Here is a 12,990-nt window from a genome sequence, read left to right as displayed (position 1 = left end):
ATATAAAAACAGCAGATGGGGCATGAATGGCTGGTAGGACAAGGTAATATACATGTCCAGTCACATGTAGACATAAAAGAGTTTTATACTGACCCTCTGACAACCATCAAATGGACCGTGTACTACAAGATCAATAGACTGTTCCCTGCCCCTGGTCTTGTAGCCTTTGTCCTTGTAGTTTAATACGTTCTCCTCCCCTTTACTCCTGCTCTTTTAATGTCTCCTCCTCTTGTGCATGTTCAGTAGCCCAGCCACTCTAGGCTCACACACAGAGTTCACATCAAAGGGAGAAGACGCTGAAAGGAAACTGAAAAGGTTGATATCTAGAAACTAACCTGCAGCTCCTATTATTATTATTTTTGGCATTTATATAGCGCCAACTTATTCACCAGCACTTTTCAAACCAATAAGTCATTAGGAGGACAGAGATCCATTCTTGTGTTATTTAAGGAGGTCCTTCATATGATTCAAACATCTAGGAGGACATTTCATGGACAGTAGACCATCCACCAGGTCTGCAAGTTACCTGGTTGTATCCAAAGCAGCTGTGTGACCTCTTAAGACTTTTCATGGGGATGTTAAACTGTGACCCGGTGGATGAAAAGGTTGTCACAGGACAGAGACACCCCCACACTCCTTTCTCCATCTTGGACATCTTGAATCATGCCAGGAGCAGTGGACAAAGAGCAGCAGGAGAAGCTGAGCAGGAGTCCAGGTCAGAGGAAGAAGACTCAGGTAATACAATGTTTCCCTTCTTAATGTAAGCTTTCCTGAAGAACTGCACACATACTGGTCCTCAAACTATAGGTTCTTCAAAGTGTATGGGAAACTACACACCACAATAGCTGTAGTGCAAAAAGTTTGTGTAGCCATAAGCCATGTTTCCCCAGAATTATTGCACTCAGTTGTTATCTAAACGACTATAGTTAAGAGTTTTTACAAAAGGGTCTACAATAAACCTTGGCTGGTAGGGAGTGATGTTTAAGTAAAGAAACTTTGCTCTTAGTTTTATTACTACAACTTCCGTTGTGCTAAATATATTGCTTGCCTATAAGGATGATAGGACTGGTAGTCTGAACAGTTGATAAGCTAAGCGGGATCCCCTAGATCAGCATTGGTACACATGTAATACGATGGAGAAATGAATAAGTTGGACAGCAGTAGCCAGGGACGAAGCATCAGTTGCTTATTTGACCACATGGTACATCAGATTAGTCAGTGATAACATCCCCACTTAAACAAAGCAATTGTAACACAAGATCAATAAACTGCTGTTGTAATGTGCCATTAATTGATAGATAACTTCCCCATTGGGAGAAATAGATCTTGGCAAGGACAGATTGAATCATTAGACAGTGATGTGTGGATCATGAAATTCAGGTCTGTACCTTAATTAATTTAATATTATAGATTTATTATATTCTGGGAGGAAATTAGCCAAGTTTAAAAAACAAAAAACAAACCCTGAACTTTAAGCCCGTTGTAATATGTAACCCCTTTTATTCTGTCCCATGGTAGCAATGACAGAAACACATTTAGCAATATTATCATCATTACTGGTATTTATAAACCTCTAGCATGTTTTGTATAGACAAACTAGCACAAAAGAAACAGAGGATTTAGCCGGAGAGATGCGATCTAATATTTACACCCTTTTTATACAGTACTTAACTAGATAGCCCAAGAGCTTACAATCTAAAATAATAAAGTATTGACACCATACACATTTAAAACATTGCTGTTGCTTAAAGAAGGACAGTAATAAGACTATAACTACTTCACACTGTCATTATTCAGAATGATGTTTGATGATTCCACATACTGAGGAAGTTGAGGTACAGTCAGAGTTGGAAAAATGTTAGGGCTCATCATATATATATATCTACAGATTGATGGGAGTTGCACTCCAGCCTTCCTCAAGTGTCTGCCCGGTGCTCGGCTGCACAAATGTATAACGTGTAGGGAAAAGCCAGCACTCAAGGACTTAGAATAGTCAAAAAGAAAAAAACCTTTATTCCAGTTTTTCTGAGGGTCGACGTTTCAGTCCACCACTGTGGACTTTCATCAGGACATATATATACTTGATGTGAGAGATAACACGATTAAACACTCCTACCGGTTGAAGTGGATTCTGAAATGTGGTGTTTGGCATCACCTGTAAGCACAAACAGACATCATCATTTTCAGATTTTAATCCACGTTTTTGATTGCTGCCTTCACAATGCCGCGCTGTGTGAAAATACAACTTTTTATGTCAATACATGGGTTATGGTCCCCATGGTTCAAAGACTTACCATATTATTATTATTATTATTATTGGCATTTATTTAGCGCCAACAATTTCCGTAGTCAATATTAGATTAAACAGTTTAAAACATATGAAAAATAATGTAAACATTATTAATGTAGCATCTTTACTATTAAAAAATATACCATTTAAATGTTCAATAAAAAGGTAATTCAGGATTATACAGTTCTCCATTATGTTGGTTCTCTACACAAAAAAAAATACTTCACATGAAAAAAATATATATTTCTAAATATTTATATAAAATAAAGAATATAGAAATTAATATATTGTGATTAAAAAAACAAAAACCTAAACATGTGAATCTATTTGTGCCTCTATTCTGTGTTAACCTGTTAAGTACCATGCTGTGTTATCCAGAGCAGTGCTTTATAAAATCCATTGTTAGTATTTGACGTTTATCACCTGTCTAATCACAGACAGAATTATAGGCACTTACACCTGAAAGGTCTAGATAGGGTTATAGGATTTAAGAGCCGATGACGCACAGATTGGGCCCACTGATTAGGTGGGGTATGAAGACTTTGTAATTATTACGCTGCCCCAATGGGATGCAGGGCCAAGGAGGTTTAGATGCAGGAGTCCTGTCCCTGGCAGTGATCAATATCCCATTACTGGTGACTGCATATCTCTGTGCACAAGGCTCAGAGACTCCAAGCCTGATGAGAGAACCCTGTAATATAAAGATGACAGCTATCGATCCTCATCACCGACCAGTCACTCCATCAGGGTGTAGGGAAGCGGGCAATTTCTACTTAATCATTTCTGTCTAATAATAAGATCAGTTAGTCTGAGCTTGGTCTAACTGGACTCTGGTGTACAGGTTATGGGTCTCATGCTGTTTGTAGAAGAGGAGAACCTGGGTATTGAGTACTGTGTGCTGATATCAGCCACTTGTGGATTTAGGGGGTTATTAAAGGAAGCAAGAGAATTCTGAAATAGAAGCCATATAGAAAAGTTGGAAAATTCCAAATGTAACTTTTTTTCTAACTGCCATTGTAGCCCACAAACCCTTGACTGGCTCATAGATGATGTTACTCATTAACACTGAACTGTGCGGCATTGAGAAGTGAATAGCATGATTTGGGCAGTATGGCGCATATGGAAAAATCTCTAACTAATCTATCGCCGTAGCTTGACTATTTCAGTCTAATTCGATCAATTCAGTGCTCAGCTTAACACAATTTCTTGTTTAGTGAATACAATTACAAACTGTCAAGTGTCATTACAGTGTATTCATAAAAGATTCAGAAATTAAGAAAACCACTACAGATCTGTTCATAACAGCACTATTCTTAATGTGTTAATAGGGTTAAAAAGCACTTAGTGGTGGGCACTAGAAATGTTAACTTAGGGTACATAGGTCTCAGAATGCTGTAACTACCCTTATTTATATCCAGATTTAACCTCAATTATAGAATTTGAATACTAGAATCTCAAAGCTCCAGCGTCCTCTTGGGTTAGGGGATACACCACTGTACCCCTAGCTTCTGTGGAAAGTGGGATAAGCCCCCCCTTCATTATACTGACATGCATCATAATATACTGCACTGTTATGGTACTGCACTTTTACGAATGTAGCATCATTACAATGTTGCTATTAGGCATGTGCGTTCGTTATCGGACGAATATGATTTCGTCCAAATTCTCAGACTTTTTCGTATTCGTTCACTATAACATAAACAAAAATCCTACATACAAATTATATACGAAACGAAAGGGCAAATGACAAATTAACACCCACAGCACTAAGGAGAAACAAAAAAAACTATCTCCCTGCAGCAGGAGACTTAACCTGTGCGTGTGAGAGTCTCCCCACACTGGTGGCTAATGCTATTGCTAGCTCTCCCTGCACCGGGAGACTTCACTGCTGGTGTACTCTGTGCTGCAGGACAATTAACCCCCACAGCACGGAGAAAAAAACAAAAAAACGCTGGTTCTCCCTGCAGCCTGAGATTGTGCCAGGTCCCCCCTTATTGCTTAATAGCTTCCCAGTCACTAGTAGTTTTAAATGTTTAGGCAACATGCCCCTACTTGCGACATGCCGAGAGTAGGGGCATGTTGGAAGATTTAACCTCCCTGTGACAGAACACTGTCACTGAAATACTCTGTTCCTTACTATTCCCTGTTTTGTTCAGTAAATACCGTGTTTACATACTTTTTTCCCTGTTTTGTTCGGTAACCGAACAAAACTACGAAATACCCAGACCACCCATATGCTTATTAACCTCATTCACTCCTGTTAGCACCTCCCTAACAATTCACACCTTAGTGTTCTAGGTGGTCGGCTGGGTTACCACCGTTCTTATGCACGAACACGTGGTTGCGGCCATCTTGTTTGCACGAACGCAGGCAGCAGTGTTTGGTCATCGAGTGCATGGAACTAAAATTGGACACTCAACCTCGCGAACACCGCTGAACTTCCATTCCCGCCTGAGTTTGTTTCTTTACATCCTGGAAGAGCACTGTTCGGTGGAATCGTTTGCATGGATTAGGTGAACACTATCTGCATACCAGCTACAGCATACGTTCGGTATTTTATTCGTTTTCTTACTCCCGAAAGAGACCGACCGCCACCACTTTTCTCCTGGAACTGTTTTGGGCAGGCGCCTCGTGTGCGGTCGGTCAAAACTTTACCCCTGTGGCGATTAGGCTGTGTTTGTAGGATCTGAGTGCTTTTTGGATACGTTGTGCGCTCAGATCCAGGCTGTTCGGGGATATAAGACTTTAGGGGGTACCTGGTTGTTATATGTCTGTTTTGGGTTACAAAAATTATAGATTTTTCTGTACCTGAGAGATAATTGAGTTGTAGTTTTTCTCACGCAATTATCTCTCAGGCACAGAGGATCTTGGGAGAAAATACCTTGTAATTTTGTGTTGGAAACACCATGTAGGGGTCCATGCATAAAAGGCTGTGTGTGGCCCTTAATAAAATCAGTCCACTCCCAGCATTCAGTCTCGACTAACGTCGGTGGGGGAAAGCTATACCTGCTCTGGAATTATACTTCTTGGGAAACTATACTCTTTATTACTACTACTATTAGATTTGCTGCAAAAAGAGTTCCTGAGAGAAGGGAAAAACACATCCTTGGCGGCAAAACCAGTGTTCCTATCTGTGTGGGCTCCACACTGCCTTTTATTAATATGGGAGTCATAGTGACCCATATAGGTTTTAATGTGGGGGGGAAGTGGGGGTAGGAATTGTTAATTATTATTACAAGGAAGTTGCTGGTAGCGCTGTCAGCTCCCTCCTTGCTTTTTTATTTTGCCCATGTGCAGTGTTATTTTCGTCCTAACGGGCGAAAACAAATTCTTTTTTACTGAATTTTGTCTAAAAAAAAAAAAAAAAGGATTGTTTTACGGAAGAAATTCTGAATGGATGAATTACATTTTTATTTAGTACGAATTCATTCGTACGAAACGAAAATTTCCCTGGTGCAAATGTCTGGTTACTATAATGATCATTGACATTAGAAATTTTGACATCGTTATTTACTGAACTGCAAATTGAAATAAATTTAAATCCGAATTGACACAGGTAGATGATTTGGAGGTTTCCTCCAATTTAGCAAGTCACGGCTTTTCTATTTTAGATTTAATTTCGCTATTTAGATTTCAATTTGCTACAATTTGGAGTTTAGTAAATAGCCATGCCAGTTTTAATTGCAATGATTTAGATTTTTCTACAAATAGCAAAACGTTTAACATGGCCCCGTCCTCTTACCAGCGACATAGTATTTAGGAGTACACCAACTAAACTGGGAATTATGGAGACTTAACAGAGAGAACACACAAACATTCTGTAAAAGAGTGTGTAGTTATCCAAAACAGTAAGATTGTGGATGTAATAAAGGATCCTGCTTGTGTTACTGTATTGTTACATAGTGAAAGACATAGTTGCTTCATTCGGATGCGTGTTTCCTCAGCCGTGATTTAACATCAGCTCCAGCTCTCTCTGACCCTAAAGTCACCACTTCAAAGCGGGTAATTCATCCAACAATTACCCCCCTCCCCCTGTTATCCACAAGTCCAGCTAGATCAGGGGTTCTTATCATTTTATGACTGGGGCTCAAATTATATATACGCCATTTGTTTGACTGCCCATTCTTCATATGTTTTATAATTTATATATTTTTAAAAATTGAGCAGTCTGTGGGAGTGCGCTCTAATCCAATCTTTCTGGACCCAACTAATCTGTTACTTAGATAGAGGTGGCTTACCGCTTACCCCTCAATTTTTGCTTTTGTTACCCTTACCAGCAGGGCTGCCACCAGAAATTTTGGGGCCCCTGACACAGCCCACCATCTGGGCCCCCCAAGTCAATCCATATGACCTGCCCCAAGTCTGCCCACATGACCCGCCCCCAAATCCACCCACAGGGCCCATCTTAAGTCCACCCACAAGGATGAAGTGTGTGTGTACTGAATTTGTTTGTGTGTGTAGTGGCTATAGAATGTGTGTAGTGGATACAAAGTGCGTGAGTAAAGTGGATACGCTGTTTAAAGTGGATTCAGATTGTATGTTTGTGTAGTGGACAGAGTGTGTGTGAATAGTGGATGTCTTGTGTGTATAGTGAATGCAGATTGCGTGTTTGTGTACTGGATGTAGTATGTGAATAGTTAATGCAGAGTGTGTGTTTGTGTACTGGATGTAGTATGTGAATAGTGAATGCAGAGTGTGTGTTTGTGTACTGGATGTAGTATGTGAATAATTAATGCAGAGTGTGTGTTTGTGTACTGGATGTAGTATGTGAATAGTGAATGCAGAGTGTGTGTTTGTGTACTGGATGTAGTATGTGAATAGTGAATGCAGATTGCGTGTTTGTGTACTGGATGTAGTATGTGAATAGTGAATGCAGAGTGTGTGTTTGTGTACTGGATGTAGTATGGGAATAGTGAATGCAGATTGCGTGTTTGTGTACTGGATGTAGTATGTGAATAGTTAATGCACATTGCGTGTTTGTGTACTGGATGTAGTATGTGAATAGTGAATGCAGATTGCGTGTTTGTGTACTGGATGTAGTATGTGAATAGTTAATGCACATTGCGTGTTTGTGTACTGGATGTAGTATGTGAATAGTGAATGCAGAGTGTGTGTTTGTGTACTGGATGTAGTATGTGAATAGTGAATGCAGATTGCGTGTTTGTGTACAGGATGTAGTATGTGAATAGTGAATGCAGAGTGTGTGTTTGTGTACTGGATGTAGTATGTGAATAGTGAATGCAGATTGCGTGTTTGTGTACTGGATGTAGTATGTGAATAGTTAATGCACATTGCGTGTTTGTGTACTGGATGTAGTATGTGAATAGTGAATGCAGAGTGTGTGTTTGTGTACTGGATGTAGTATGTGAATAGTGAATGCAGATTGCGTGTTTGTGTACTGGATGTAGTATGTGAATAGTGAAGGCAGATTGCGTGTTTGTGTACTGGATGTAGTATGTGAATAGTGAATGCAGAGTGTGTGTTTGTGTACTGGATGTAGTATGTGAATAGTGAATGCAGATTGCGTGTTTGTGTACTGGATGTAGTATGTGAATAGTGAATGCACATTGCGTGTTTGTGTACTGGATGTAGTATGTGAATTGTGAATGCAGAGTGTGTGTTTGTGTACTGGATGTAGTATGTGAATAGTGAATGCAGATTGCGTGTTTGTGTACTGGATGTAGTATGTGAATAGTGAATGCAGATTGCGTGTTTGTGTACTGGATGTAGTATGTGAATAGTTAATGCACATTGCGTGTTTGTGTACTGGATGTAGTATGTGAATAGTGAATGTAGAGTGTGTGTTTGTGTACTGGATGTAGTATGTGAATAGTGAATGCAGATTGCGTGTTTGTGTACTGGATGTAGTATGTGAATAGTGAATGCAGATTGTGTGTTTATATCTGTTGGGCCCTATTTCTGTAAATCTGCAATTAAATGGATTATTCCAGAGGGAGTTTTATATAATAACAGGGTGATAATATTTTACTCGGAATCTTTATTTATTGAGTTAAAATGAAATGATATATTTTTGCATTTCTCCAACTTGCCTGTAATGAAGAGCATGGATTCGGTATGATGTGCGATATCCATATTATAGACAGTATTACTAACCGTATTAATAACCGTATATTATACATGGGGTCAGCAGTCTGTACATTCATTGTGCTTTTATAAGGTTAACAGTTATTACATTATTAATGGCACAATTTAACCCCTTCTGTGCCCACTCCATCACGTTATACTGGTAATAAATAAATACAAGGGCAGTGGTTATGGTGCATTAATGTAATTAAAATGTGGATAAAACTAATATTGTTAATGTGGTAGTGGAACAGTTGAGGACGCAGTGGTGAACGATGCACACAAACTGCTAGCACCATAACCACTAGAAGCACCATAACTACTACATTGATATGTAGTGGTTATGGTACCTAGACTGCCTCTTCAATACTTTTTACAGATTCCAAAAACATTGCCACATTCTACCTCGCTGGGTCTGTTCTCAGAGAGATTTTCGCCGGATCCTGGATAGGGGGCGTTCTCCATCCATTACAGGCGCTAACTTTGTGATATATTTTGTTTTTAAAGGCAATGTAAAATAATGCTAATTCTAAGCTATGAGGAAGCATTGTTAAAACATTAAATTCTTGTTAAGCAGGTTTAAGTGAGACAGAGTGCATGTATAGAGTGTGTATAGTTAATGCAGAGTGTGTGTTTGTGTAGTGGATCTAGTGTGTGTGTATAGTGAATACAGTGTGTCTGTGTAGTGGATATAGTGTTTGTGTGTATAGTAAATGCAGAGTGTGTGTTTGTGTAGTGGATATAGTGTTTGTGTGTATAGTAAATGCAGTGTGTGTTTGTGTAGTGGAAGTAGTGTGTATATAGTGACTGCAGAGTGTATGTGTAGTGTATGTAGTGTGTGTATAGTGAATGCAGAGTGTGTGTTTGTGGAGTGGATGCAGTTTGTGTGTTTATGTGGTTTATGGTGTGTTTATGTGGTGGATGATGTGTATGGTTGTGTAGTGGATGATGTGTGTGGTTGTGTAGTGGATGATGTCTATGGTTGTGTAGTGGATGATGTGTGTGGTTGTGTAGTGGATGCATTTTGTGTGTTTATGTAGTGGATGATGTGTATGGTTGTGTAGTGGATGCAGTTTGTGTGTTTATGTGGTTGATGATGTGTGTGGTTGTGTAGTGGATGATGTGTGTGGTGGATGATTTGTGTGGTGGATGATGTGTATGGTTGTGTAGTGGATGCCGTTTGTGTGTTTATGTGGTGGATGATGTGTGTGGTTGTGTAGTGGATGATGTGTGTGGTTTTGTAGTGGATGATGTGTGTGGTTGTGTAGTGAATGATGTGTACGGTTGTGTAGTGGATGATGTGTATGGTTGTGTAGTGGATGCAATTTGTCTGTTTGATGATGTATGTGTGTGGTGAATGTGTGACAAATGCTGCTGGGAGGTATTTTTTTTTTTATGTAGAATTTTTATAAAAAAACAAAAACAAAAACATGTATTCCCCCCTCCCTGCCTCTTACCTGTAGCCAGGGAGGGGGGACACTGGACTCCCTGGTGGTCCGGTGTCTCCGCTTGTAGGACCAGCAAGGAGGAGCCCAGCAGACTCCCTCCATCTTCCCCCTCCTGCAGCCAGTGCTCTATGCGAGCCCAGCATGCATTGCGTGCCGCGGAGCGTTGTCATGACAACCCGCGGCAACGCTTTACTGCTGTGGCTCGCGAGAGTGCTGGAGGGGAAGGTAAGTATATCCTGGGCCCTGCTTGGAAGCCAGCTGGGCCCGCAGAGGCAAATATACATAGCGGTACTCGCTATGTATATATGCCGATTAAAGGGCTGGGGGCCCGGTCATGCAGAGGATTACCTGTGCAGACCGGGCCCCCAAGGACCGCCGGGCCCGTGACAACCGTCATGGTTGTAACCCCCTGATGGCGGCCCTGCTTACCAGGGCTCCTATTGCCTAACAAACGATTCCTCCTTATCGTAGCAGCGTTGGGACGCAAAACCATCCTTCAGGTCTGGAACCAGCCGCACGCATCCACCTTGGAGTTATTTCTAACCAAGATTGCTTTTATATTTATAAAGGATTGGTTGGACACACTAACTAACAAAGAACTCCTAGCCAAAAAATGTTTTTTGACCTGGAGATCATATATACTCACCCTAGACGAATCTTTCAAGACCAAGGTAAAAAACACTTTGGCTTACATGGCATGGTTCTCGGCTGAGGTGGTGGCCGGTCGAGACCACCTGGCATGAATTACTTGATGGGCTTTTCTCACCATATTCTCGAGCACTTGCTTACAATTGTATGGGAGGGCGGGGGGTTACGGCAAACCGGCAGTTAGTTTAATTTGTTCCATTTAATTTAGTTTGGTCTTTCAATGCACGCTATGATAACGGTGTAACGGAGCACTTGAACCGTGGACCTCCTTTATTGTTCCTTCCATAACCAAAATGCTTTTCATTGTCCTGAGCAATAGCAGATCATAGACCCTGACCCATGCAGGTGGTATCTTGGGTAAGATAGGGGTGGTTGAACATGTCTGCCACCCTCAACTAAGTGGTTAAGATGTCACTCTGACCTCCTACTGGTAACTGTTTTTTTTTGTAAATCTTATTTTGTTTTGTACTGGTTTGTTTATGTTGAGGAAACGACAAAATAGTGAATATAACTGATTGAATGTCTCTTTCTAACTATCAAGACTGCTTCTAAGTTGTTGATGTCATTCATGTCAAGCATTCACAATAAAAATTGTTTTGGAAAAAAAATATAAGAATCAGCATTACCTTCAGGAAATCAGTGCCACTACAGTAAACAAGTTAGTGACCAGGTTCCTAAACCTCTAAATTAAATATATTGTGCCTGTTTCAACTATTGGGGGCCCACTGAGTTGGCATGGGGACACAATTTTGGATCCCAACCCAGGGGTTATGAACTGCTGCTACATATTCCATCATATTTAGTGTTTCATGTGTCTCCCAGTTCCTCAAGATTCTGTAATACATTGGGTTTCATCTGCTCTATTCTAGATGTTTTATACTTCCTCTCCATTGTCTGACCCAGTTTGTTCAACTGCTAGTATGGTGGATTTGACCAATTTTCATTTTATTTTGTTACCGTGGCTATATTTAAATAATTGTTTTGTATCCATTGCAGATGATGTTACATTGTCATCAAGAGGTTCAGTTCCTGGACCAGCAGATGCGGCAGGATGCTCTCCAGAGGAAAGGTCAGAGAAAGAGGATGGCCATCAGAAAGCCAAGCCTCCCTCATCTACCACTAAACCCCGCAGGGCACGAACTGCCTTCACTTATGAACAACTTGTAGCCCTTGAGAGCCGATTTCGCAGTAGCCGGTATTTGTCAGTGTGTGAGCGACTGAGTCTGGCCCTGACCCTCCAACTTACAGAGACCCAAGTAAAGATTTGGTTCCAGAACCGAAGAACAAAATGGAAGAAGCAGCAGCCTAATGGGAGTCTTGAAGGAAGCATGTGCAACACACAGCCCTGTTCAACGAGCCCTAGTATTCAGTTTAGTTCACCATTCCCTTCCTACCCTTTTACAACACACATGTCCCATATAAACCATAGTTCGAACCACCATTCTGCTTTTCCCCTTATTTCTAGTCATTCCAGCTCATTCCGACTGTTACCAGCAGGTGTCACCTTTTCCCCGTTAATGGGTTCCAGCCGAATGACTTCATTTTACAACCATGCTGTTTGAGTTTATGAGGACACTTTACAGAGAAGCTAATGAACATTATCATGGATGGACAAAACAATGTTTTCTTAAAGTGCAAACTGACCAAGCAATCATGTGGACAAATCATTAAAATTCTTTCAATGCCATACACATTTGATGTCAACTGAGATACAGTGAGGGAAAAGAGCATTTGATCACTTGCTGATTTTGAACGTTTGCCCACTGACAAAGAAATGATCAGTCTATAATTTTAATGGTAGGTGTATTTTAACAACGAGAAACAGAATAACAAAAAAAATAAAATCCAGAAAATTTGCATGTCAATGAGTGAAATAAGTATATGACCCCTTCGACTTGGTGGCAAAACCCTTGTTGGCAATCACAGAGGTCAGACGTTTCTTGTAGTTGGCCACCAAGTTTGCACACATCTCAGGAGGGATATATATTTTTTTTAATTCTTTATTTTTATTGTGCAGGTGGTTACAGGTTATCACATTCGCCACAACAGTGTGTTTCAAAGGTTCACAAGAGTTAGGTAGTGGCATGAGCGTTTGCACATTTTTATATTTATAACAAGTTTAGTAAACATTGGTGATTAATAGTTAAGCATGGTGATTAATAGTTAAGCATGCTAGGTTGAACGTGTAAATAACAAAACTAGTTGCGCTGGAGCTTAGACATATATTGCGTTACATTAATTGATAAGACAGCTTTTACGTTTAAGTGCTGGTTACACGTTGTTAACTGCAGGAATAGGTTAGCAGACCCACCGCTGATTTTTACAAGTTTAAGTTTAAATTCGAGGTGTCCCTCTGTCTATGTCTGACTGATTAGAAAATGCATGGGTGGTTACATAGGTTGTCAGTGAGGATCTATGACAGAAAACTCCGCTAGAGCAGAGGTACCAACAGAGTAAAAGTGACTATCGCTGTTTAAATAATGAATATTCAATGAGCAGTACTTATGGTATAAGGCATGA

The 12,990-nt window shown here is 40.3% G+C and overlaps 1 protein-coding gene across 1 annotated transcript; it reads left to right on the top strand.

The window, feature by feature from the left end:
- The first annotated feature begins 569 nt into the window (after positions 1-569).
- Positions 570-12,038, top strand: NKX1-2 (NK1 homeobox 2). The gene is made up of 2 exons (XM_063433823.1): positions 570-735; positions 11,467-12,038. Exons 1-2 carry the CDS (start codon positions 570-572, stop codon positions 12,030-12,032), a joined length of 732 nt encoding a protein of 243 aa, XP_063289893.1. The 3' UTR covers positions 12,033-12,038.
- The last annotated feature ends 952 nt before the right edge of the window (positions 12,039-12,990 follow it).

This window comes from Pelobates fuscus, chromosome 10 (assembly GCF_036172605.1).
Source record: "Pelobates fuscus isolate aPelFus1 chromosome 10, aPelFus1.pri, whole genome shotgun sequence".
Taxonomy (NCBI): domain Eukaryota; kingdom Metazoa; phylum Chordata; class Amphibia; order Anura; family Pelobatidae; genus Pelobates; species Pelobates fuscus.
This window is presented reverse-complemented; position numbering and strand designations above follow the sequence as displayed.

Coding starts and splice junctions, on each gene's coding strand:
- NKX1-2 (XM_063433823.1), top strand. CDS start 570: ATGGGGATGTTAAACTGTGACCCGGTGGATGAAAAGGTTGTCACAGGA. Junction 736..11,466: donor GTCAGAGGAAGAAGACTCAG/GTAATACAATGT, acceptor TATCCATTGCAG/ATGATGTTACATTGTCATCA.